General features: G+C 42.4%; 1 protein-coding gene across 1 annotated transcript in view; it reads right to left on the reverse strand.

The window, feature by feature from the left end:
- The window catches only part of JADE2 (jade family PHD finger 2), a 647,003-nt gene that overhangs the window by 119,126 nt on the left and 500,516 nt on the right, over positions 1–27,361 (reverse strand). Inside the window, exon 8 of the mRNA XM_063447471.1 lies at positions 14,738–14,854. Within this exon, the coding sequence (XP_063303541.1) occupies positions 14,738–14,854 (117 nt within the window). The remainder of the gene's footprint in view (positions 1–14,737; positions 14,855–27,361) is intronic.

The raw sequence follows: 27,361 nt of genomic DNA on the forward strand, positions 1-27,361 counted from the left end.
TACATGTAGAATTTAAATACCTATAAATACATATATATTAAAATTCTACGTGTATATTTAAGTAATGTTTTAACATATTTATGTGATTTGATTAATTAAAATTTGATTGATATGCCTAACAACACAGGGAGAAAGTGCAGAGAATTTAATTTGCATGCACTATTTTTGACCCTGTAACTCTCCAAGACACCATAAAATCTGTACATAAGGGGTACCCTATTTTACTCGGGAGACTTCGTTGAACTCAAATATTAGTGTTTAAAACTGGTAAATTGTATTACAACGATGATATTTTAAGTAAAAGTGACTTTTTTTGCATTTTTTACAAACAAACTGCACTTTTATGGACTATATTATTGTTGTAATATGTTTTACTGTTTTAAAACATTAATATTTGTGTTAAGTAAAGTCTCCCGAGAATAACAGTACCCCCCATGTACAGGTTTTATGGTGTTTTGGAAAGTTAGAGGGTCACATATAAGGCTTGCTTTTCATTTTTTTGACATTGAAATTTGCCAGATTGGTTATGTTGCCTTTGGGAGCAGTATGGTAGCCCAGGAATGAGAATTACCCCCATGATGGCATACCATTTGCAAAAGTAGACTACCCAAGGTATTGCAAGTGGGGTATGTCCAGTCTTTCTTAGTAGCCACTTAGTCACAAACACTGGCCAAATATTAGTTTTTTGCTTTTTTAACACAAAAACCAATATGAACGCTAACTTTGGCCAGTGTTTGTGACTAAGTGGCTACTAAAAAAGACTAAACATACCCCACTTTCAATACCTTGGGTTGTCTACTTTTTTAAATGGTATGCCATTATGGGGGCAATTCTCTTTCCTGGGCTACCACACCGTCTCAAAGGTAACATTACTAATCTGGCAAATTTCAATTTGAAAATGGAAAGTTCTATTTTTTATTTTTTTTTACCAACTATGCTTTATTAAAAAAAAAAAAAATTGCATGACATTTATTTACATAGCTAGCACATAAACATATATTAAAACAAGATTTTTGTGTATAGATTGCTTTTAAGACAAACTTTACACAGTTTTTTTTGTTTATTCATTCATCCTTTATGTTTTTGTGGAAGAAAAAGCTCTATATTTCACATGGGGTCTGAAATGTAAGTAAATAAAAAAATATATATATATATATATTTTCTTACATAGATGTTATTCCTTTGCTGTTTAGAAAAAAAGGGTAGCTGTCTGTGGAAAATTTGCCCATGCCACAAGCTCCTGGAGGAGCCTGCTAGCAAGGACTATGGACCGTATCCAAAGACCCTGTTTGGGAGGTTGTTGTTTTTTTTTGCAGTGCGTATAAGGGTTACAAGCGGCATGAGGTGCCCCGAAAGCAGTCTTCAGGCATTTCCGTCGCTAAACATGCGGGACAAATGATTGCTAGGCACATTTTTATATTATTGTTAGCTTTTACAATCGATTGTAAGGGGGTAGTTTTAGATTGTGAAATGCATGGAAATAACGGTAGTTATACAAACAAAACAGTGCCCTTTAAATTTACGTGGCATACAGGCTAGGGCTCGAGCATTCACTGCAGTACACATATCACCATTTCGCAGTAGTTGTTAGTTTAGCAAGTCATGGACATAGTATATACATTAAGTTGCTTGAAAGGTATCAGCACATGGCAGGAGCTAGTTGTGCCAGACTAGTCAGCAATTCTGAGAGACATCCTATTTTATGTGTTATACCATGAGTGTAATGCATATCCTATCATTAACCTTAAAACATTTGTGTGCTTCTGTGTTATCATTTACTGTGTGGTTCTACATTGATAAGATTGAACATCTATCGTTCTATGCTTAAAGGACCACTCTAGTGCCAGGAAAACATACTCATTTTCCTGGCACTAGAGTACCCTGAGGGTGCCCCCACCCTCAGGGACCCCCTCCCGCCGGGCTCTGGAGAGAGGAAGGGGTTAAATTTACCTCGTTTTCCAGCGCCGGGCGGGGAGCTTTCCTCCTCCTCTCCATCTTGATCGCGACGTCATCGGCTGAATGCGCATGAGCGGCAGGAGCCGCGCTCGCATTCAGCCGGTCGCATAGGAAAGCATTTACAATGCTTTCCTATGGACGCTTGCGTGCTCTCACTGTGATTTTCACAGTGAGAAGCACGCAAGCGCCTCTAGCGGCTGTCAATGAGACAGCCACTAGAGGATTTGGAGGCTGGATTAACCCTCATTATAAACATAGCAGTTTCTCTGAAACTGCTATGTTTATAAAAAAAAAGGGTTAATCCTAGAGGTACCTGGCACCCAGACCACTTCATTAAGCTGAAGTCGTCTGGGTGCCTAGAGTGGTCCTTTAACTGTAAGAGGGCTAACACAGATAGGCATAAGTAAGGTTATTCAAAGGATCGGTAAAAAGCAGTCATTAGCACATGAAATCAAACTTGTATGCAGTAGTCTCCGACAGCGGCATTTGCCCATGGACTCGTGAGGTATAGTATGCGGGTCATAGGGGAGTCTGGGTTGAATCGCCATTCATCCTATTCCTGCTGTGGGGATGTGGCTGAGGCCCCCTGGCTGGTCTCGGGGAGGTGTTGGGGTGCCCCTTCTGCCCCATGCTGGTAAGTAGGCCTGCGTCTTCTGGCCTGAGACTCGGTGGCATACGGTGCCCGAGTGTCTCCCCCTTGTGGGGGTGGCGGGAGGCCTGTAGGTTGTTTGCTGCTTGTGCTTCCGCCTATGTGGCAGACGCCTTTGGGTCGAGACCCTCTTGGCCTTCAGCCCGGGTGGGCTAGGGTGGGTGAGTGTCAGCGCTTGATCTGGTGTTGCGCCCGGGGGGGTCTCCCTCTCACCCGGCTGCCCCTGGCTTCTCTCTCCTGGTGCCATAGGGACCCGTCGCTTCGTCTTGGCGTGCTGTGCGCGTTTCTGGAGCTTCTCCCAGAAATCATTGAATAATGCGTCCAGACGCTGCATGATGTCTGTGCCGCGGTTGGAGCACCGTTCAGGTATTGCAGGCTGGGTCTGCTGTGGCTGTGAGTGCTCCACCGCCATTTTCGCGTTCCTGGTGCCCAAACGTGCATAGGCATGTTCCAGGCTCGTGGCGATAACCGGGATATCCCCCGCCGGTCCCTGGGTGGGGGTAGGACGATTGAGGTCGAGGTGGTCTTGGAGCAGGTAGGAGGAAAGGGGAGCAGCTGTCTCCCCTCTGCCAGCCCTCCTGTAGGCCTCGGTCGCTGCAGCTGGGGGTCTCGGGTGGTCAGGTCGTCGATTTGGGTGTCCAGAGTTGCACCCCGATGACCCCAGTTTGGCTATGCCCCTCTAGAGTGGTTTTGTGCCAGGTTTAGGGGGTATATTCCCCAAATTCAGGCGAGTATTGCAGGAGCTGGGTTTTGGCACGTCCACCCTGTTCGGCAGCTAGGCTCCGCCCCCATGTTTCTTTCTTGAGTCTCTTCTCTCTTTCTCTCCACCCCTGAGCAGCATGCCTCTGCAGTAATCCTGTCCACAGTCGGAAAGTTCTATATTTAACCCTGTAACTTTCCAAAACACCATAAAACCTGTTAATGGGGGGTACTGTTGTATTCGTGAGACATCGCTGATTACAAATATGTGCATTTTTTTTGCAGTAAAACAGAATTATGACATTTACAGCTAAAATGTCAGACGTAAATACAAATTTTAAAAAAAATCTTATTTTCTCACATTTTTTAAAATCTTATTCATAATAAATTATGTTCCATATATAAATAGTTAATTATAAATTAAAGCCCTGTTTCTCCTGAACAAAATGATATATAATAAGTGTGGGTGCACTTAATGTGACAGCGGTGAATTACGGTTGAACAGACATGTAGCGCAAATTCCAGTTTTTGTTTACGTTTTGTTTTGATGAATGTGCACTATTGACTCCGTCCTGAAGGGGTTCATGCAGTTAGGATACATTGACATGTCATACCGTTTTGGTTACTGCTCACACTAGGGATCCCATCAATAGATATCTTATGCTCTTAGAAAAATAGCCCCAGACTGACAGAGTGCTGTATGCAGCTCTCAAATTAAGCGCTGCTACAGCCACTTAAGCCCTTAACGCCGTTACGGCGTTCTATGCCGTCGCAGCTTTAAAGGGCTTTAAAGCCCTTGCGGCGGCATAGAACGCCGTAATGGCTTGCAGCCCTGGAGGTCCGGCGGTACTCACCTCCGCCGCGATCCTCTTCTGGCGGGCTGCCTGAGAGCCCAGGCAGCCCCCCTCCGGCAAATGAGGCCCCCGGGGGCCATGTGATCGCTCTCAAAGAGCGATCACATGGCCCCCTATAGCTGGCTATGGATCTGCCAGCAGGGGGACTGTCTAAAATATTACACAGTCCCCCTGCTGGTAGGTAGTGTAAAAAAAAAAAAAAATAAGATGTTATAAAATAAATTAAATGCCTTTTTATATATATAATATATGTATATATATTATATATATAATATATATACATATTATATATATGTAACGTCATACGTAATGTATTTTAATACTAATATAAGTATATATATTAATATTAAAATACACTTAGAATGACGTTACATATATATAATATGTATATATATTATATATATAATAGATCTACATATATATATTATATATATACGTATAATTACAATAATAAATAAATAAAATAATTAAATAAATAAATAAATATTGAAACAAAATTTTAAATAAATTATATATTCATATGTAATTTCATTCTAACTGTATTTTGTTATTAATATATATATATATATATATTGGAAACAGAATACACTTAGAATGACATTCTATATATAGCTATCTATATATAAAATACAAATAACCGCAAATATATATATAGAGATAAATACATATAATTACATAAAAGATTACATTAGTATACACGTAGAATTTAAATACCTATATAAATGCATATATATTAAAATTCTACGTGTATATTTAAGTAATTTTTTAACATAATTATGTCATTTGATTAATTAAAATTTGATTGACATGCCTGACAACACAGGGAGAAAGTGCAGAGAATTTAATTCACAAGCACTATATTTGACCCTGTAACTCTCCAAGACACCCTAAAACCTGTACATAGGGGGTACTGTTTTACTCGGGAGACTTCGCTGAACTCAAATATTAGTGTTTAAAACTGGTAAATTGTATTACAACGATGATATTTTAAGTAAAAGTGACGTTTTTTGCATTTTTTACAAACAAACAGCACTTTTATGGACTATATTATTGTTGTAATATGTTTTACTGTTTTAAAACACTAATATTTGTGTTTAGTGAAATCTCCCAAGAATAACAGTACCCCCCATGTACAGGTTTTATGGTGTTTTGGAAAGTGAGAGAGTCACATATAAGGCTTGCATTTCATTTTTTTGACATTGAAATTTGCCAGATTAGTTATGTTGCCTTTGAGACCGTATGGTAGCCCAGGAATAAGAATTACCCCCATGATGGCACACCATTTGCAAAAGTAGACAACCCAAGGTATTGCAAATGGGGTATGTCCAGTAATTTTTAGTAGCCACTTAGTCACAAACACTGGCCAAATATTAGTTTTTTGCTTTTTTCACACAAAAACAAATATGAACGCTAACTTTGGCCAGTGTTTGTGACTAAGTGACTACTAAAAAAGGCTAAACATACCCCACGTTCAATACTTTGGGTTGTCTACTTTTTCAAATGGTATGCCATTATGGGGGTAATTCTCATTCCTGGGCTACCACACCGTCTCAAAGGTAACATTACTAATCTGGCAAATTTCAATTTGAAAATGGAACGTTCTATATTTGACCCTGTAACTTTCCAAAACACCATAAAACCTGTTAATGGGGGGTACTGTTCTACTCGTGAGACCTCGCTGATTACAAATATGTGCATTTTTTTGCAGTAAATTATTACAGTATTATGACATTTACAGCTAAAATGTGAAGCGGAACTACAAATTTTCTTTAAAAAAATAAAATTTCTCACAGTTTTTTTAATTTTATTCATAATAAATTATGTTTCATATATGAATATTTTATATGAAATTAAAGCCCTGTTTCTCCTGAACAAAATGATATATAATAAGTGTGGGTGCATATAATATGAAAGAGGGGAACTACGGGTGAACAGACATATAGCGCAAATTCCAGTTTTTGTTTACGTTTTGTTTTGATCAGAACGTGTACTATTGACTCCGTCCTGAAGGGGTTAAATACCTATTGCACCATGTGGTGTAAGCACGGTTAAATCTCTGCTCACACCAGGGTGTCCCAGGTATCAATTGATACCTGGGGCTCCTCTGTGTCAGCTATGGCCAAATTGAGTGACCCCACGCTGACCAATGAGCTGTATCTAGTGCTCAAAGTCAGTGCTGTATACATCCCTTTATATCGATTGAGAACACATTGACTGAGCAGATCATACTCTGCCAAGGCGTTTCTGTGTTAGCAGGTGTTCAAAAAATACCCCCTAACGTCTCTAACAAGATCTCCCATCAAGCCCCTTGCCGATTCTGATTGGGCTTTGGCAGCTGTCCAGCTCTGATCACAATGTAATCAGCATGCTGAAATTTTAGCATTACAGTTAAATGCCTGTAATGCTGAAAACAGCAAGTAGATGGTAGTAACATATCACTATCTACTGTTTTAACTAGGAGCCTGGTCTGCGGATACCAGTACTGATGGTAGCAAAAGGTTTCTTTAGGGTTAAGGCTAGTGTTAGAGCATGTGTAGGGTTAGTGTTAAGGTACACTATTGGCACTCAGACCACTTCATTTCACTGAAGTGGTCTGGGTGCAGTGACCCTGTCCCCTTAACCCTGCAATGGTAATAATTTAAGTTTCTGAGAAACTGAAATAATTACCTTGAAGGTTTAAGACAGCCTCTAGTGGTTGTCAATTAGACAGTCACTAGAGGCACTTCTGTGAGTTTAGGTGACTTTTGGTTGCCTAACTGATGCCGGACTATAGTATCCCTTTAATGCTCTTTTAGGGTTATAGTGTAGGGTTAAGGTAAGTTAGTTATTGTAAGCATTAAGGGCAGTAAGGGTTGGAGGTTGGGTTGGCACAATGTTAGGGGGATATAGGGTTAACATTAGCTTCCAAAAATAAATTTACTTCCTGGACATATAAGGCATTGAACAGGGCAGGACAGCTACGTGAATCGATTTTTATTTAGGTGCACTGGGTGTGCAAAAATTATAAAAAACAAAACTGTGAAACCCAAAAAAAATATTTCTTTGATTTCTTCTTCCCTGGATTTGAGGGAGACCTCTATGGCACTGGCCAATTAGTAGCAAGTGGCCAATTTGGAAACTGCATCTTTCTTTGGTTTAGAATCAACTGTATCCCTAGGACTTTTCAAAGTGTATTCATTCAATACTAGGTTTTTACTGCTCCCTTTATCCCATTGGACGTAGGACCTATAACACTGTGATATTATATATCTAGCCTTCCCTCTACCGTTAATGCTATGGGATCCTTCTAACTCACCTGTAAATGTATTTAGGTGGTTCAGAAGTTAATAGTTTACCCAATCCTCCCCTTACCTTTTTTGTCAAGTAAGGATACAGCTTGATTACACTTTACTATCAGGGTGGATAAGTATTCACCACGTATCAACAGAGCGTAGATATCAATGTCTGTGTTTACTCATCATAACGAATTGGGGACGTTTATCTAAACTCTAGGAGGTTACCCCTTTCTCTCAGCAAAGTAATACTTTACATCCTCTGAGGTGTCTTTTGACAATGTTGAATTAAGTCAAGTGAGCCGTTGGATACTTTGTAAAGTATATCCCTGCTGTTGAATTTGCATTGATTTTCTACTAAATATCGACAGTCACAGTCTATCTATCAAAGTTTAATTCCTTCTGTAAATACCAGTTAGGAATCCCATTTGGGATTCCTTCTACTCCTTGAATCTAAACAACTTTGTTTTCCTTGCACTATAGTTTCCCTTTAAGGGATTAAAAGGCATTTTAACTAATAAAATAGTAAGGAAGCATCATCCAAAAACATCTTTTTTTGTGTACATTATAGAGTGACAGAAGAGCAGTCAAGGATGCAAGTAATATACTATACAATGCCCATATACTTGAGCACTCCCTATAAACCCAAACTATAAACCATATTGCCAGAGCATTCATTCGTAAAAAAAATAAAATAAATGAAAATGCTACTATAAGTTGCAGCAACTCTGCATGTATGTCCTGTTGTATTTTAGCATTAGTAACAAAGAGCTTTCCTATAGAAAACTTTCCTAGGAAAAGGATTTACTATAAAATAGCAGCCATTTCCTGGCTGATAAAGACATTACCAAGTCAGAAGAGACAAGTTTCTCGTTTTTACATTTTATGCAATAGATCTGTAAGAGGTGAATTTAGTCTGGAGGATCAGTCTAAATCTGAGTGTATCCCGAAACTCTTTGTACATATTACACATATCACCAATGCAGAAATTACATTTTGAGTTCTCATCAGACACGTTTAGTTTTTACAGCCCATCAAAATTTGTTAATTTAAGCACAAAGTCTCATTATCAATATTAAATGACCCATGATGAACAGATATTGCTAATATAAATCAACTCATCTATGTCAGTTCTGTACTTAAAGCATTAGATCAATGCCAAGTGTCAGTTTTATCAGGTCTGGGATATAAAATAGAATAAAGAAAAGATAAACTACATTTAACAGAAATAGTTACACAAGGCACAACTATATATCTGAATGACACAATCTCACAAATCTTTATATACATTTCTAGCTCTAATTCATTAAAACTATCATTGTGCAGTTTAAGTAATGATAAAAGACTCCCGGAAAGCATTTATCTTTAGTGTCAATAAGTCAAACTGATGTTTTCTCCTCTTCCCTGCTTGGTTCATTAGGCAATTATGGGAAAAGTCTAAAGAGCAATAGGTAGTGATGCAGAGATATTGTAAGGCACTTTGAAATTGTAAAAAGTATAGAGGAAAAAAAAAAATTGCTCCCTGTGTGATTTTCTGCGTTGCTAAATGTCCTTTCGCTGAACGACTGAGATTGCTTTGTTGATTGTTCTAATACATTGGGAAGTCTAAAATAAAAAATGTGCATCAAATTTTGATAGGTGTTTTATATGATGTTCTAGATTTAGCAATATACAGGTATATTGCAGGGATTGAGCCAGTATGGGCAGTGGTATATCCTGGTTTTGTGCTAGGCAGGACAAAACTCAGGTGCCCCTCCCCGCCACCCTACCCCACCATTCCCCCCTGCCACCCAAACCCACCATTCCCCCCTGCCACCCAACCCCACCATTCCCCCCTGCCCCGCCTTCTAAATACACACACACATTCGCTGACAGATACCCATACACTAGCTAACAGACATACACGCTCACTAACAGACAAGCACACTAACAGACACACACACTCACACTAACATACACACACACACACACACACACACACTCACTAACAGACACACACACTCACTCACTAAAAGACACACACACTAATAGACAAACACACACTCACACTTACAGACAAACACACACTCACACTGACACACACACTCACGCACACACACTCACTAACAGACACACACACACACACACACAAACACTCACATTAACACACTCACTTTTTTTTTTTAATTCTTTATTTTATTTGTGCGTCAAATAACAATAATCATGCAGAGCCACGACAGTTACTACAGGCATTTCCATAGTTGTACAAATCCGTGGCAGTGTAAACGGCACTTTTTTTTTTTAAATGACATGAAAGAAACAAACTCGTGAAGTTATATTGAACATGCTTGGTTAGGCAATTGAATAACATAGTTGGGTATGCATAAGATTATAATAATGTATGTGGGTTACTTGTTGATGTACATTAGAGTAAATGAGCTTTTAGTGCTTTGACAGGCTGATCTAATACAAAAGTAAGAGTAGGACATTATAGTGTGATACAGTATGCTTTTGAGTTCACTGCAGGATGAAATTAGATAAATACCAATATCAAATAATGAGTGATGCAACAACAAAACGAATAATCAGTGCACTGACTACAGACTGGTAAGGCGTATACTGGAAAACTGCAGTATTGGGACAGAAATGGGGAAAAGCATATCGATAGGGAGAAACTGATCAATAAATGAAAACGATTGTAATGAATATAAACTGAGCTCAGCTGCAGTTATCTTAGTCCTCGCTGCTGCAAACCCTCAACCAATGCCACTGACTTGCTGGAACGGATAGTCCATTCTTTGGCCAGGTACGGTGTCCCTTTGTACCCTCTTGCTGGGCTGCGGCAGGTTCCGGTCCTCGCAAGGTGCAGGCTTGGTCCGAGGTAATATCTCCTGACGGTGAGGCGAACTGTGGCTGTCTGGGATCTGGGCAGGTGATTGTGTTCCTCTCTCAATCAGACCTTTCGTGTCGGGGAGCCTTCGATATTTATCTTCCGCCGCTCTCGGGTTGGGCAGGCGTCGTGCACTAGGTCTCATAGTTGTATGTGTCGGGGGGCGAGTGGGTGTACTCCTCTGTGTGATTCTGGCATCAGGCACCTTCATTCTTCGTTGCCAGACTTCCCTCTCCCCTTGCTTGTTGGTAACGGTGGTGGTGGAGAGTCTGTGCTGCAGTTTCAACCAGAACTTCCTGGGGGGAAAGACCCCGCCGGCACGCTGCTTGGGTAGGCTAAGTTTGTATGGCTTAAGTGCTCGGTGAGTGATCACGCCCGGCTGGGCCTCTTGCACCCCATCTCGTGTGTGCCTCCGTTTGCCCCTCTGACTCCCTTCCTTTCCAGTAGCACGTACCTCCAGCTTCTGCCATAGCTTGGCAAAGAACTCGTCCAGGTGCTGTAGCATGAGGTCTACCGTTGCGCACCCGTCTCGTTCGCCGCATGGGGAGAGTGCGTCCGCCATTTTGAGGGATGTAGTTGCTCCTCTGACGTGTGCGGTATCAGCAGCCCGTTGTCAGCAGGGTGAGTCAGGCAGCTATAAGTGGGCCGGGATGACCCCCACCGGTCAGGTCTCTCCGTGGCTGAATCTAAGGTAGGCCGCAAGCCTCGGTGGGTCCGGGCAGTTGCGTAGAGGCTCGAGAGAGGCACCGGACGAAGCAGCAGCTTCTCCCGGGTACCGGTACCGTGGTCTGCGGCTTGTGGGTGTCTATGGCTGGGTGTGATACCCCGTTTTTAGTGCCCAGATGTGGGAGCTCGCGCTGGACACGTCTAGGCTGCTCGGCTGCTTGGCTCCGCCCCCCAACACACTCACTTTTTAATTTCTTTATTTAACCCCCCCAGCCTCCTTACCTTTGGGAATGCTGGGGGGGGGGGGGGATTCTCCCTCTCCCTGGGGTCTAGTGGGGCTGCTGGGCGGTCGACGCTGGCGAGGGAGCACTTTCCCCTGAGCGCTCTGCTCAGCTCCCTCGCGCGCCACAGAGTGATGCCGGGAGACGTAATATGACTTCATATTCCGTCTCCCGGCATCACTCTGCGACGCGCGAGGGAGCTGAGCAGAGCGCTCAGGGGAAAGTGCTCCCTCGCCAGCGCTGCCCTCCCGACCGCCCAGCTGCCCCGCTAGACCCCAGGGTGAGGGAGAATCCCACCCCCCCCGCTCTATTCTGATAATGATTCCTGTGACGGTTACCCCTATAGAGTGGGGGTATTTACCATCTGGACGTCCTTCATCCCAGAATTGTGAATGCTGCAGAGCTCCAACTCTATATCCTGAGGAGCTGGTAGAGCGGGCTCCCTCCTCCAGGAGGATATAGCTGGGTCTCTCCTCCAGGAGAGTAGAGTGGTATAGCTGAAGGGAGCTCTTACAATAGCTAGTAGTGATATAACTGTTCCCTACACACGAGACGAGGCTGCGCGTGAGGGTAAGAAGGTCTGGTTTATTGAGTGCAAGGGACAATTCTTTTATACATTTTTTCAGGCCAGAGGCACACCCCCTGGACCTTGTGGTAAACTGAGACAAAAGGGACACAAACCAATAGAAACAATAATTGGTACAGTAACACTCCCACATACAGTCAGCAATCCCTCCCCTCTGCCTGTGATATAATTGCTAATGAAATAACCTAATTATGCACAGGCAGAAAATGTAAATTTTTACCCAAAACACAGAAACACCCCAAAACAACAACATATTCCCATAAATTATATATCCCAGGATATCTCTGATCTGGGCAAACAACATATCCAAAAGCCACACAGATCAGAGCAGGGGTTCAAACGTTTTGTGGAAGTCATATTTGACCGACCACAAGCTTGGCTTTCATGCCCAAAACAGTTCCACAGATTTAGGCTGTGCGGCCAGTCTATCACATAATCTCCAAATTGCACGAACTAATCTGTTTGTTCATTAGATGCGCCTCGTTCAGTAGATTATTCACAAGAAATAGCGCTCTGTTCGTATGTATTTAGCCGAACGCACGGGAGGTGGAAGTCTCAGAAGTGTTCGTGGAAATAGTAGCCGAAAATAGTTCCAGGCATTCGACGACAAAACACAGCTGAGCCGCGTTCGGCTAAACAAAATGGCCGCCGCCGTGTGTTCGTTCATACGAATGCCGACCAGCTTCTGGGTGGTTAACCAGCTGCACACTCCACATGAAGGGTGGTCGATTGTTGAACATTTGGTTTGGTTGCTTGAATACTGAACCCTGTTCGTGATAACGTCTTTATTTACCGAACCAACTAACGAACACCTCAGGAAGCATATAAAATCCAGCTATGGCAAGGGAAAACGAAGTCTAGGAGCAGGTACTAGGTGGAAATAAAACATTAGCAAGGAGGCCCACACCATAATCACTATAGGATGGAACAAAAACACCATAACTACTGCAAATCAAAGAGGGGTTTTGCTACAACTCCTTTATGCATATTCTAATTTTAGAAAAGTCTGTTTTCTAACTTTTGTTTTTGTATGTCAGTCCCTGTTTTTATAATTAACCACACCAACTTGTGATCACTAGATCCTAAACTTTCACCAACAATAATATCTGATACCAAATCTTCATTTGTTAACACTAAACCTAGTATGGCCACCTTACGAGTTGGCTCCTCAAAGACTTGTTTTAAAGATAATCCCAGAGTTGAATGTAAGTGAGATCTCAACTGCCATAATCTGACCATGCACATACAAGTAGTCTATTTTAATATATTATTAAAAATGTTATCCAAATTAATAGAGTAGTATAAATATTAACAAATTAGTGCAAATGTACTGGAATGGAACATTTGTAGCTAAAATTGTTGGTTGAAAATTTTTATTAGGTTAACTAAAGCCAAGATACGCATCACAATTTTGTAATGGTTGACACATGCACAAACAATCAACTCTTTTAGTTATTTTTAACACTTGTTTAAAATGACACAAAATAATTGCATAGTTGAGACATTTTAGTCTTAAACTTAATTTTAAAACACAGAGTCGACTTATCCATGGGTCAGTGCTAATTTTCAATAGAATTTTGTATGGCGTTCAGGAGTTGAATGCGAGGCAATGTCAACTGCCAAATGCCGTTCTCCTAGCTGGTTGGCAAGTCGAATGGGCAGGGGTACAAGTTTCTGCGGGGTTCGCGTAGCTGAGATCCATACCGTAAATGACCATGTACCGCTGCTTGCATTCAAGAGACAACACGTGCGTTCATATATACGAATGGCGGCCACCCAGGGAATGTTTGTTTGTGGTTATCAGCCAGGGGTGGTCTGTGATTACGAGGTGTTAACAAGGGGCCACACAAAGTCTGTTCAGGAAACGAACAGAAGCCGGACAATTCCATTTGAATAACGTACCCTCGACTTTTTCACGAGTCATAGCATATTTCACAATTGTTTGTAAAAAAACTGCATTCGACTTATAGACTAGTATAGACGGTACTTCCTAGTAGAGTAGAGAACGACAAAGTTTGAGTTGAAAGCGACAACAGTTAGATTGAACCGTATATGTAACCCCACCTCCCTTGAAATTCCAATGCAGTCAAAAGACATTGCATGACATGAAGTCGGGACTACTTTTCCATATGTTTTTTTTTTTCAACACTTGACAAGGCTTGACAAAAAGAAAGGAGCTACTTGCGCTGTCAAGCCCCCAGTCATCACTCGTGATGGCAGATGAAAAAAAGGTTTTGTCTATGGATGAGATTACAGCACTGACATCGGCACCAGTGAAGCTCCAAGTGCTTAAGAGGGTACATTTGATTAAGAAGCCTGTGGCTTCAAGGGGCAAGTTCAGTTAAGGAAAACCTACCTTACCCTGCACCCGTAGTTTACCAAAAATCAAACAGCAATGTCACCACCGAGAGTCTTTGCATACTAGAAGGTGACAGAAGCTTTAATGTGAAATGACTAGCATATTTTCAAACAATTATTCTTCATGTTTACTACTCACTGATCAACTGTTTGTATGTTAATTCCTAGAAACATTTGCACATTTGAATGAATGTAGATTTTTCCTCTCTCTGCAGAATAACTATATCTACAGTCATCAGTTTCTATGAGGACTATCTGAATTGCAAGGACACATTGCTTCTTTGACAGAGTTGTCCCTTGTTCTGATAGAGCTAAGAAAACTCTCTGGGGACAGGTTTCTCATTAAAGACCCTCCTTTCATACATTTCTATTGTTTCTATTTCTTTTCTCAGAGGCCCTTTTTTTTTATTGATATTCATATGCTGACATTCCCATGCTTTTCATGTTTCTTGTGATCAATGATGTGTATGTGCTGGAAAAAAATGACAATAAAGACGTATTGTTCTATTGAATAAAAAAAAAAAAAAAAAAAGGACTTTTCTCATACCTGAATGCAAGTACCAGTACATTCCTTACACAGACTGCAAGACAGCGCCCATCGGCTTGGAGGGATATGTGAAATCTTTGTAATAGGCTCCATCTTTTCTGGGCATCCGATACTAACCTGAACAAAAAAAGTGCAAACATTGTAAAAAAAAGTCAGCTAAGCATAAATAAGATGATTAATGTAATGCATATATCAATTATAATGTGTGAAATGTGCATTATACACATATAGTAGTGAGAAGTAGTGTTTACTGTTGTAACATTGTTGTGTGACCAGGGCTGCCATCAGAAATTTTGGGGCCCCTGACAAAGCACAAAGTCTGGGCTCCCCCCCCCCCCCCCGCCCGCTCCCTCCCGGGCCCACCCACGCCCTACCTAGTCCGCTGACATTGATGCAGGACTGAATGTGGTGTGTATAGTGGAATTGAATAAGAATGTGTGTAATGGATGTAGTGTTTGTGTGTATTAGATACTGTTTGTGCAGTGAATGCAGAGTGTGTGTTTGTGTAGCGGATGCAGTGTGCATAGTGAACGCAGAGTGTGTTTGAGTAGTGGATGTAGTGTGTGTACAGTGATGTAGTGTGTGTTTGTGTAGTGGATGTAGTGTTTGTATGTACTAGATGAAATGTGTTTAGTGGATGCAGTGTCTGTAGTGTGTGTATTAGACGCAGTGTCTGTGTATAGTGAATGCAGAGTGTTTCAATTTGTGGTGGATGTAGTGTGTGTACTGTGAATACAGGATGTTTGTGTAGTGGATGCTGTGTGTACAGTTAATGCAGAGTGTGTGTCAGTATAGTGAATCCAGAGTGTGTGCATAGTTTAGTGAATGCAGAGTGTGTGCATAGTTTAGTGAATGCAGAGTGTGTGTTAGTGTGTAATGAATGCAGAGTGTGTGTTAGTGTGTAGTGAATGCAGAGTGTGTCAGTGTAGTGAATGCAGAGTGTGTCAGTGTAGTGAATGCAGAGTGTGTCAATGTAGTGAATGCAGTGTGTGTCAGTGTAATGAATGTAGTGTGTGTGTTAGTGCAGTGAATGCAGAGTGTGTGTAAATGTGTAGTGAATGCAGAGTGTGTGTTAATGTGTAGTGAATGCAGAGAGTGGGTTAGTGTGTAGTGGATGCAGAGTGTGTGTTAGTGTAGTGAATGTAGAGTGTTAATGTGTAGTGAATGCAGAGAGTGTTTGAGTAGTGGATGTAGTGTGTGTACAGTGATGTAGTGTGTGTTTGTGTAGTGGATGTAGTGTTTGTATGTACTAGATGAAATGTGTTTAGCGGATGCAGTGTCTGTAGTGGATGTAGTGTGTGTATTAGACGCAGTGTCTGTGTATAGTGAATGCAGAGTGTTTCAATTTGTGGTGGATGTATTGTGTGTACTGTGAATACAGGATGTTGTGTAGTGGATGCTGTGTGTACAGTTAATGCAGAGTGTATGTTACTGTAGTAAATGCAGAGTGTGTGTGTCAGTATAGTGAATCCAGAGTGTGTGCATAGTTTAGTGAATGCAGAGTGCGTGTTAGTGTGTATTAAATGCATAGTGTGTGTTAGTTAGAGTGTGTTAGTGTGTAGCGGATGCAGAGTGTGTGTTAGTGTAGTGAATGCAGAGTGTTAATGTGTAGTGAATGCAGATAGTGTGTTAGTGTGTAGTGGATGCAGAGTGTGTGTTAGTGTAGTGAATGCAGAGTGTGTTACTGTGTAGCGGATGCAGAGTGTGTGTTAGTGTAGTGAATGCAGAGTGTTAATGTGTAGTGAATGCAGATAGTGTGTTAGTGTGTAGTGAATGCAGAGTGTGTGTTAGTGTAGTGAATGCAGAGTGTGTTACTGTGTAGCGGATGCAGAGTGTGTGTTAGTGTAGTGAATGCAGAGTGTTAATGTGTAGTGAATGCAGAGAGTGTGTTAGTGTGTAGTGGATGCAGAGTGTGTGTTAGTGTAGTGAATGCAGAGTGTGTGTCAGTATAGTGGATGTAGTGAGTGTGTTAGTGTGTAGTGTATGCAGAGTGCATGTTGTATTAGTGAATGCAGTGTGTGTAGTGTATTGTATTAGTGTATTAGTGTATGCAGTGTGTGTTGTATTAGTGCATGCAGTATGTGTGTTGTGTCAGTGTATGCAGTGTGTGTGTTGTGTCAGTGTATGCAGTGTGTGTGTTGTGTCAGTGTATGCAGTGTGTGTTGTGTCAGTGTATGCAGTGTGTGTTTTGTGTCAGTGTATGTAGTGTGTGTGTGTTGTGTCAGTGTATGCAGAGTGTGTTGTGTCAGTGTATGCAGAGTGGGTTGTGTCAGTGTATGCAGTGTGTGTGTTGTGTCAGTGTATGCTGTGTCAGTGTATGTGTTGTGTCAGTGTATGCAGAGTGTGTTGTGTCAGTGTATGCAGAGTGTGTGTTGTGTCAGTGTATGCAGTGTGTGTTGTGTCAGTGTATGCAGTGTGTGTGTTGTGTCAGTGTATGTGTTGTGTCAGTGTATGCAGTGTGTGTGTTGTGTCAGTGTATGTAGTGTGTGTGTGTGTTGTGTCAGTGTATGCAGAGTGTGTGTTGTGTCAGTGTATGCAGTGTGTGTGTTGTGTCAGTGTATGTGTTGTGTCAGTGTATGCAGTGTGTGTGTTGTGTCAGTGTATGTAGTGTGTGTGTGTTGTGTCAGTGTATGCAGTGTGTGTTGTGTCAGTGTATGTAGTGTGTGTGTTGTGTCAGTGTATGCAGTGTGTGTGCAAGTGTGCAATCTGGGGGGAGGGGGAGGGGGAGGAAGGGGCATTTTCACATACATTTAAAAAAAAATAAAATAATTAAATGGTTTCTCCCCCCTCCCTGCTTACCTTTGTCCAGATTGGGGGGGGGGAGATTCCATGATCCCTGGTGGTCCGGTGGGGGGGAGATTCCATCCCTGGTGGTCCGGTGGGCCCTCTCCCCCCCGGCTCCCTGTTACCGCAGAGGGGGCCCAGGCAGCACACAGCTTCTTCTCTCCTCCAATAACTCTTGCGAGACCCGCGGAGCGTTGCCATGGCAACCGGGTCTCGCGAGAGTTATTAGCAGAGAGGAGAAGAGGCTGTGTGCTGCCTGGGCCCCCTCTGCGGTAACAGGGAGCCAGGGGCCCGCGGCTGCACACATAGATCGCGATATTCGCGATCTATGTGTGCAGAGAGGGAAAGTGGGGCCCAGGACTGCCAGAGCAGTCCGGGCCCCCCAGGGCCGCCGGGCCCGTGACAACAGTCATGGTTGTCACCCCCTGATGGCGGCCCTGTGTGTGACAACAAGAAGCACTGCTTGACTCCCAGACATTCTATATTATATCATTTTTGGCACCTCCAAGGATGAACAGAATTAAGTGAATCCTAAGCATTATCTGAGCAGACAAACTTGGTTTGATGCCAGGAAACACCATAGTTTTATCAAACTGTTTGACAAAAAATATTAGTTTAATAGTAAAGAACTTATAGTGCCATAACCACTATAACGAGTTGTATTGGTTATATTGCTTAACGTTACCATTCAAATAAGCTATGCTTTATGAAAAAAAAGTAATATTTTTAGTAAAAGCAATTTCCTGGTTGCTTTAATCATCACTGGATTCCAAAGATTTTCTGCAGGAGAGACACCTAAATAACTATTTTTTTGTAGTAAAATGCATTTCTTTTTTTGAATTTTTTATTTTTGTTGTGCATAAGAATTACAACAGTGCTTGCACAGCCACAATAGCTTCCACAAGCTCTATTTTCATTTGATGTAACAGAAACATGGCTTGGAGATATCTTGCACATTTTTGTATTTAGAATACTATGACATGCTAGGTTAGGTATGCATATAACTTCGAGTAACATGAATAAGTATACTTATGCTTATAATGGGATTTGCAGGTCTTGTGTTACGACTAATAGAAAATAATAAAATTGACAAGCTTTTTACACATGTTATGGACTGAGGCTTAAGACACAATAGCAGCGTGATAAAGTGGCATATGGAGACTTGCAAGGTTACACTGATATATTGGACCACTAAGCTTAATGTACCTTGAGCCCCACTATATGTAGAGAGAACAGTAGGTAAGTCTAATGCTGAGAAAAAAACAAAAATATTATAAACCAAAAATATTATAAGAGCATAGCTTATGCTGGTCGGTGCTATATTGGGGGGGTTGGCATTTCTTCAGTGTCCCTTTGTAGCGAGTTCACTGGCCCCCTGTCAGAGTCTCTTTCACCCGATACCTTCCTTGCAAAAGTAGTGTACGTCCGGCGCTGGGGTTCTGCTTCTCGCCGCTGCGCGGGTGTCTGTGGAGGTGTCCCTCCCGCCCCAGGCTGGCTTGGAGGCCTGCACTTTCTTGCCACTAACTCGGTTACCGCTAGGGTCCGGGTTGCCTCCACGTGCGGGAGTGACGGGGGAGCTGGTCTTTTCCTGTCACTTGTGTATCTTGTTCCTCCGCCAGTGTGGCTGGTGCTTTGGGGCTTTCTGCCCTTCGGCCTGCAGCCCGGGTGGGCTAGATTGCGTGTGGATAAGTAGTTGAGGCGACGTTGTGCCCGAGGGCATTCCCTCCACTCCCCGCCGTCCGCGGGTCCGCTTACCCAGCGTCGGTGGTGCAGGTGTCATGGTTCGGGCTGCTTGTTGCCGCTTCATGAGTGTGTCCCAGAAGCGGTTCAGTATCGCCTCTAGCTTCTGTAGGGGTGCTTTCCTTGGCATTTGTGCCGAGTGTGTGCTCGCCATGTGAGTCGCATCGCCGGCTGCCATTTTAGTTGCACTCTGTAAGGGGCTGCAGCCTTGCAGTTTAGGGTCAGGCTTGTGCTGCTTGCTATTTGAGTTGCGTGTGGACCGGGATGACCCCCACCGGTCCAGAGGGGGGGTGGAGGGAAGGAGGCGAGTGTGCATAGGGGGCTGTACTCGGCTTTACCATCCAGGAGATCGGCCGCCTCTCCCTGGCTCGGTCGCATGTAGGCCCCATGTGCTGTTGGTCGGGTTCCTGGGCAGTGTAAATCTTGTTTGTAGGTTCATTCGATGCCCCTTGGGTCCCTTGACTCGTTGTGTGCCCTCCGTGTCTGTTTTCGGGGTATTTATCCCCAGTTTTGTCGCTTTGTGCAGGAGCTGATTCACAGCACGTCTGTCCTGCTTGGCAGTTAGGCTCCGCCCCCCAGTAAAATGCATTTCTAATAACAAAAACATAGCTGGTACAGCAATTATGGCTGTCTATTTATTATATAGAACACTATAGTCTGAATTGCACAGAAATATACCAAATAACAGTGAAACTTTCCAGTCATATTGAACTGCTGCCAAACTACCTTGGTGTTTGAACACAAGCACCATAATCAAGCTAATCATATCTTGTGATAAATGAATGGATTTGTATCAAATTAGAGAGTTTGGCAGCGAATATGTGCAATGCTGTACAAGTAAGAAGAGATTTAAGGATTTATAAAGAAATCTGTATGCTTGGTTTTCATGAGGTGACCACACAGGTAGGCTTTTCAGGCTTTAGGTACTAAAATGAAAGTGGTGTTTTTGTTGGTAGTATTTGGAGACGGTGAAAAAGACAAAATAGCCTTATAGAGATATAACATTTACATCAGCTTCAGTATTCAATCATTATGTTACAGGATAGTGATGTTACTCTATCTATATCATACACATAGAGTTGTGCTCAAAAGCTTGTATACCCTTGGGGAATTGGTAATATATGCACCATTTTTAAAGAAAACACGAGTGAGCAGGCAAAACACATGTCGTTTATTTCTTTTTTTTTTTTTAAGTACTTTATTTTTGCATCTTGGCGGACAAAGTGACATGACAGCATTGTGCGGGCTTACGCAGAAGCCACCAAACATATTCAGTGTAAGTGCATCATTGCTAGCTGTACAGATATGCTGTGACAAGTCCTCACGGGCATTGATGCCATCTTTATCACAGTCCATCAAGGGGTTTTTCCTTTATTTCTTCTTTGCCTTGTGTAGGTGTAACCATTAGAAAACATTAGAAAACATAACATTACGGAACGTAACATAATAGACAGGTTCGTCTTGTCCCTCAACATGAACTCAACCGTGTGTGTGTTTCCGTGTACTCATCTTGCAACTCGATTTGAGTACAGATCATGTTTTGAGTTGTGTTGTGTGGTTATTCACTATTGCTCTGGATTTTATAAATAGGACCCTCATGTTCTCCCCGTCCCTAATGTACAGGGACAGGAGGACTTAGAGGGGAATAGAAAGAAAAGAGAGAGAGGACAAGAGGGGGGGGGGAGGGAGGAGGAGGGGCGGGGAGGTGGGTCATATGCGACGTCCAAGTGCGGCATGTTTTTGTTAATTGTTATCAATCTTTCGTTAGGCCGTTGTTCTAGGGGGGAGTGGGAAGGGCATAGTTGTGCCAAGGCTCCCACAATTTGTCAAATTTAGGTGTATTCCCTCTCAGTCTGACAGTTAGGCTATCCATTAGATGGACCTATTTTATGTTACCTATTACTCTCTGGGTGGTGGGTAAATCTGCCTGTAACCAGGTTTGCGCCATCGATCTCCTAGCTGCCAGCGTTATTTTATGGATTAATTTTTGTTCCTCTCTCGTCCAGTTATCTATGGGTCTGTTCAGGAGGTATGTCCACGGGTTTAGGTTGGGTGCCTTGTGGAAGATTCCATTCAATACTTGGTGTATCTTTGCCCAGAATGCTTGAGCTTTGGGACATTCCCCCCACATGTGGAGATATGTACCCCTATGTCCACAACCTCTCCAACAGTCATCAGTGGGTGTTTGTCTCATGCGATGTAGTGTGACTGGGGTGGTGTACCACCTAAACATTGTTTTGTAGGATTGCTCCTGTAGTGTTACACATATGGATACCTTATGGTTTGCCTCCCAGATGTCCCTCCATTCCTCTCCCTCCAGTACCTCCCCCAGGTCTCTTTCCCATGCCTCTGTGTATGTCAGTGGTCCCCACTCCTTTGTTTCTGAGCATATGTGTGAGTACATTGTGGTTATTAAGCCCTTCCGCGTGGATTCATTTAGACACATTCTTTCGAAAAATGTCAGGGGGCCTGTCGCTGCCTGTCTCACGTCCGACTGCTGGACATAGTCTCTTAGCTGTATATAACGGAAGAAATCTGTGGGGGGTGAGGTGCGTTCTCTGTTGGAGTTGGTCGAAGGGGACTAGTTTCTTATGTTCATACATATGGCAGATCCTCTGGATCCCTGCTGTCTCCAAGTTAGTGAATTCCCTAGATGCTTAGCCTGGAGGGAATGCCCTGTTCCTCAGTATGGGGATCAGGGGGGACAATTTTGATGTTAGATTATACCTGTGGGCATAGGTGTCCCAAATGGTCAGGGGAGTTCAGTATGGCTGGGCAAGTCGTTCTCAGGATAGGCCTATCTTCTCTGCATACCCACATGTGATACTGTGGGAGGTCGGTCCCTGTCATGAGTGACTCCAGGTCTACCCATCTTCTCATCTCTAGGGGAGCGTGCCACATCGCGACCTGTGCCAGTTGTGCCGCTAGGTAGTATGAGTAGAGGTGTGGCAGGCCCCACCCCCCCCCCCCTTTGCTTGTGTCTATATAATATATTCCTGGAGATCCTGTGTCTGCGGTTTTGCCATATAAAATCGCCTATTGCTTTTTGAAGGTGAGCCAGGTCGGATTTGAGCAACTTGACAGGCAGCGCCTGAATTTCTTTTATTTCTTATGGGGTTCATATTCAACTGTAGGTTATAACAGAATAGCACAATAATAAAACAAACCTTGTCAACAAAGGAAAAAATTAAATGACTCCTGTTCAAAAGTCTGCATATCCTTAGTTCTTAATCATCATAGTTCTGTGTATTGCCCCATTTAGCATCAATGACAGTGTGCCGTCTTTTGTAATAGTTGTCTATGAGGCCCATAATTCTTGCAGGTGGTATAGCTGCCCATTCATCTTGGCCTCCAAAGTCTTTGGTTGTATTGCATGAATCGCACGTTTGATATCTTCCCAGAGTGTCTAGATGATATCAAGGTCAGTAAACTGTGATGGCCACTCCAGAACCTTAACCTTTTTCTGCTGTAACCACCGGAGGGTCAACTTGGCCTTGGCCCATGCACAGCCTTCTTGGAGAAGAATACAAATTGTCTGACAGCATTTTTTGATAACATGCTGCATTCATTTTGACATCAATTTTTTAACTCTCTTCCTCCCCCCCAAAACATGAATGAGCCACCACCATGCTTAACAGTGGGGATGGTATACTTTTCACTATAGGCCTTGTTGACCTCTCTCCAAACATAGTGCTTATGTTTGTGACCATAAAGCTCTGTTTTGGTCTTGTCCACAAATTTTCCACTTTTTAATAAGTGACTAAACAGTAGCAGCTGGCACTTCCAAGGTTTGGATATCTTTTTATATCCCTTTCCATCTTTATAAAGTTCCATTACCTTGTTACGCAAGTCTTTTGACAGTTCTTTTCTGCTCCCCATGGTTCAGTATCTAGCCTGCATTCATGTGAGAGCTAACAAATCCATTGGCCATTTATACACAGATAATAATTGCAATTTAAAAAGCTACATGTGTGGGTAATTAACCTTGAATTGCCATTTCAACCTGTGTGTGTCACCCTGAGTGTCTGTAACAAGGCCAGACATCCAAGGTTATGAAAAATTTTGATCAGGGCTCTTATATAATTTATCAGGGCTCTTATAACTATGATTTAAAAAGGAGCCAAATAACTATGTGATAATAAATGGCTTCATGTGATCACTATCCTTAAATAAAAATAGTTTTTTTGGATGATCATTCATATTTTCAAAATCATTGCCAACATTTCTGCCAGGATATGCAAACTTTTAAGCACAACTGCATGTGAACAATTACATTAAGTATAATATATATGTAATATATCTGTTACGACACTACGAGTAAAGCAAATGTATGGCAAACATATTTGTGTCATCTGATGCAGAAATGTTGGGAAGTACAGAATATAAGGGGTTTAATTTTTTGGGGGCTTTTTTATAATTAATAAGAATGTATCTGCGTATATGTGACATCAAATTAAAACCATGTTTGCCCTCTTAAAAACGGTATATGTGTTGGTGCAATAAATGACAGAGATGCAAATTGTGTGTGAACACAAACAGCTAAAATTGCTTATGTCCTTAAGGGTATTAGTAATTAAGGGTATTAGTAACTAATAGAGTATAAGGCCATGACTAATTAATATCACGGTAAAGGCTTTGGTATCTAAACTTCTCATCTTTTTGGGGGAGACCTATTGACATATAAGTATTACCCAGAGAACCAATCTACACATAGCTTTGAGAAATTGTGTAATTTGTTCACCCTATTTCCTAGTAGTTCTAAGTCTTGAGACTACTGCTTGGATACTGGGCTGCACGGACTTCCATGAGTGGGCTATAGAGGTGACTGTGGCGGTTATAATATGTCATATTAAATCTTTCCTTGGTCCTTGTACCTGTGTGTCAAACGTATTGAGTTGTGTTCTAGTGGTAGAAGAGACCTGCACACTGTTTTAATCTATGATTGTACTTCTCCCAAGAATTCTGAGGCCCTGAGCAGTGCCAAAAGAAATGGAGCATTGGCACTATGCCGCATCACCAACACTGAGTGTCTAGTTGTAGAGAGACTTTGAGTTGCGTCGCAACCACAATAATTTCATAATGTCCTTATCAAGCATGATTTCTTTCTCGACTATGTACCATAGAGGTGTAACAGGAGCTTTGATCAGGGTAATTACTTGGGCCAAGACTGAGGCTATATGGTATTTTTTATATCTGGCACCAAACCACCCATGTGCCTGGGTAGCCAACATGAATTGTATGATGAGCCCGCTGTAGACTGTGGTGAACCGCCTTCAGAACTTTAGGGTCTTAAACCTGCCACTGGGGTGGCTAAGGTGTGAAGGCCCCTCCTCTCCAAACCAATATCTTGGTTAGATAACTCCAACAGTAAGAAATCAAATGGGCCAGTAGGCACTTTGTAACTTCAGATAACTCCCTCCTTCTAACTAGTGTGGTCACTGAGATGTCAGCATAAATGGAGAGTGCCGGGAGGGGACAGGGCACACCTTCAACCACATTGTTGCTCCCATTAAGGCCTCGTTGGTGTGGAAAAATGCAAGAGGACTATGATTTTCCCGTGGAGCAGAGAAGCAATCAATTTTCTCGTTGTGAGCTGCAGAACTCTTCCATCCGGCCCTCCAAATGCAAGGTCTAATCTCCCAGGTATCTCTTTGTGGATGTTTGTTGTAATGTTCCAACGGTTGGTTTGGGGCATAGATTAGAGGGATTGGAGCATGTCATGTAGTTTGCATTCCAATACTGGGAATGTTTCAGACAACCAATCTAAGATGTCAGATTCGGAGGGGGTATCCAAAAGAGGTGACAGTGTCCTCTTGTTGCCTTGTCGACATTTTTTCCCCATGGGAGTGGAGGATTTATGCTCACCTGACATTTTCTTCTGTTTCTTGGGGGGCATAAGTAAGCAGCGTGATTGTGGGGAGAATTGGTAGTAAACACCTGTGGATGTTGCTAAATTGGGATGCTAGTTCTCAATTTTCAGAAGCCATGCTCACATGCATCTGAATGCAACAAATACATTTAAATTTTTTTAAATTATTGGTGCTTTGTTAATCTTCCCAAACCTATATGAAAATTCCCATTGAGGTCAGAATGCAATCTTTTTCATTGTTTTTTTGTCCACTGATACAAAACCCGGTGTTTAGTGAATAACTCTGTTTGTGCAATTTCTGCATATTAGTCTGCAGTCAGTACAACTAGCTGGTTATTGACTTAACCTTAAAAATCTGTTAAGTTTGAAAAGAGATCCTCTTAGATAAAATTCAGTCTAGCATTTTTTATAATTGCTCTATCATATCGAGATGTGTTTTGTGATTAAGCAAATGCCATAACAGATGTTATTCATTAGATGTCTGTCATTAAAAATTGTATAATCCTATTTACATTTAAATGCAGCTTTAATTGGTGCAGGGTAGTGCTGTCTCATATTATCGACAATTATTATAAAACGTTACGTTTCTGTTATTCGTTGGATTTTTTTTATCAGTATAAGTAATACTGTAAGTGTGGAATTATTATTTATCCTTCTCAGTTGTAGCGGATTGGTACCGGGCTGTCCCACGACATGTATGAGAATAAGTGTATTTGGTCATATGGCTGGTTTAATGTGTATGTACATGTATAGAAAGCATGGTATCCGGGTATAATGACAGTTAAATGTATGTAAAGAATTGTATTCCTCTAGTTGTTCGGTAGAATCATTCAAATAAAACAAGGGAATGAAACTACCGAACAACCAGACCACCCAGGAATGAGTGTGCCTCCAATTACCGTTTGCAACAATGTTGCAAACAGGTAATTGGCAATCAGTGCAGTGTGGTCTTTGTCCTCTGGGTGGCCGCCATTCGGGAAACAAACACGTGGCGGCGGCCATCTTAAACTACCGAACAGCGGTGTTTTGCCGTCGAGTGTCTGGAACTAAAATCGGACACTTGACTAGGCAAACACCGCTGAGACCTCCATACTTCCAGAAATTCGTATGGAAACTACCGAATGACCCGCCGTTCGGTAGAAAGAGCCCCATAAACAAGGGAATTCATTCAAACCCTCTCCAGGCTCTATAACACAGGCAATTCGCCTGTTTTCATTCCCTTGTTTGTGACCGACCGCAGGGCCAAAATGCATGGAACTGTTTTCGGATACTTTACCCATGCGGTCGGTCAAATCTTTGGAACCCCATATCTCACGAACCATTCATCCGAATGGGCTAATTTTTAAGTATGTTGGTCCCCCAGAATAGAGCTATCTGGGGATGTTGGATTTGTGGATGTACCCCAAGTATTTAGGGTACATCCAAAACTCGGGGAAAACTGTGTACACAATAAGGGGATTATGATGCTAGAGGAGGGGAGGAGATCTGTGGGAGGTTACTACTTAGAGATTGGATAATGTCTTAAGTGATAGAACCTCCTCCCTTGCATGGGAGAGGGCTTTATAAGGAACTGTGGAATAAAGCTTGTCAGACTACTCCTGAAACTGTGTGTCGTCCAGTTATTGGGATTGCGATGGGGATACTGCTGTATTACTTTACCTGCTGGAAACCTTGCCTGTGGACTTAACATCACCTTGTTCCTGAGCCTCACTGGGATCTCTAGTGGAGAATAGCTGTGCAAGATCGGCTCTCCGCTACATTGGTTGGCAGCGCTGGGATCCAAACTCACAGAGGAACAAGCGTAAATGGAGTACGGATGGAGATTGATTTTTCTGCGCTAAAACGCTCCACGCTAAAGGACCTCCTAGAGGCAAGGGGTATACAAGCCAGCAATAAGAAGAAAGCAGTACTTGTTACAGAACTCATGGCAGAGTACAGAATGGAGGGCGATTCAGTTCCGGCACAGAGGGAGCCGGGAGGAACACCACAAGGATCGGAATTCCAGAGGCAGGTTCAGTTCAGGCTATCCTTTTATGGGGAAAACCCCCCAACAGAAATTGTTACCAGGACAATGGCCGAGGTACAAGAATTCATCCTAAGGACCCAAGCACCAGAACAAAGCTCTGCAATTAATGTGCCACAGGAAGGTAAGCCTAAAATACCATACCAGGCTTTTAAAACATATGTGGAGGCAGAGGAAGATATAGACGCTTTCCTGCAAGACTTTGAAA

The sequence above is a fragment of the Pelobates fuscus genome, chromosome 3, assembly GCF_036172605.1.
Source record: "Pelobates fuscus isolate aPelFus1 chromosome 3, aPelFus1.pri, whole genome shotgun sequence".
In the NCBI taxonomy this organism is placed as follows: Eukaryota; Metazoa; Chordata; class Amphibia; order Anura; family Pelobatidae; genus Pelobates; species Pelobates fuscus.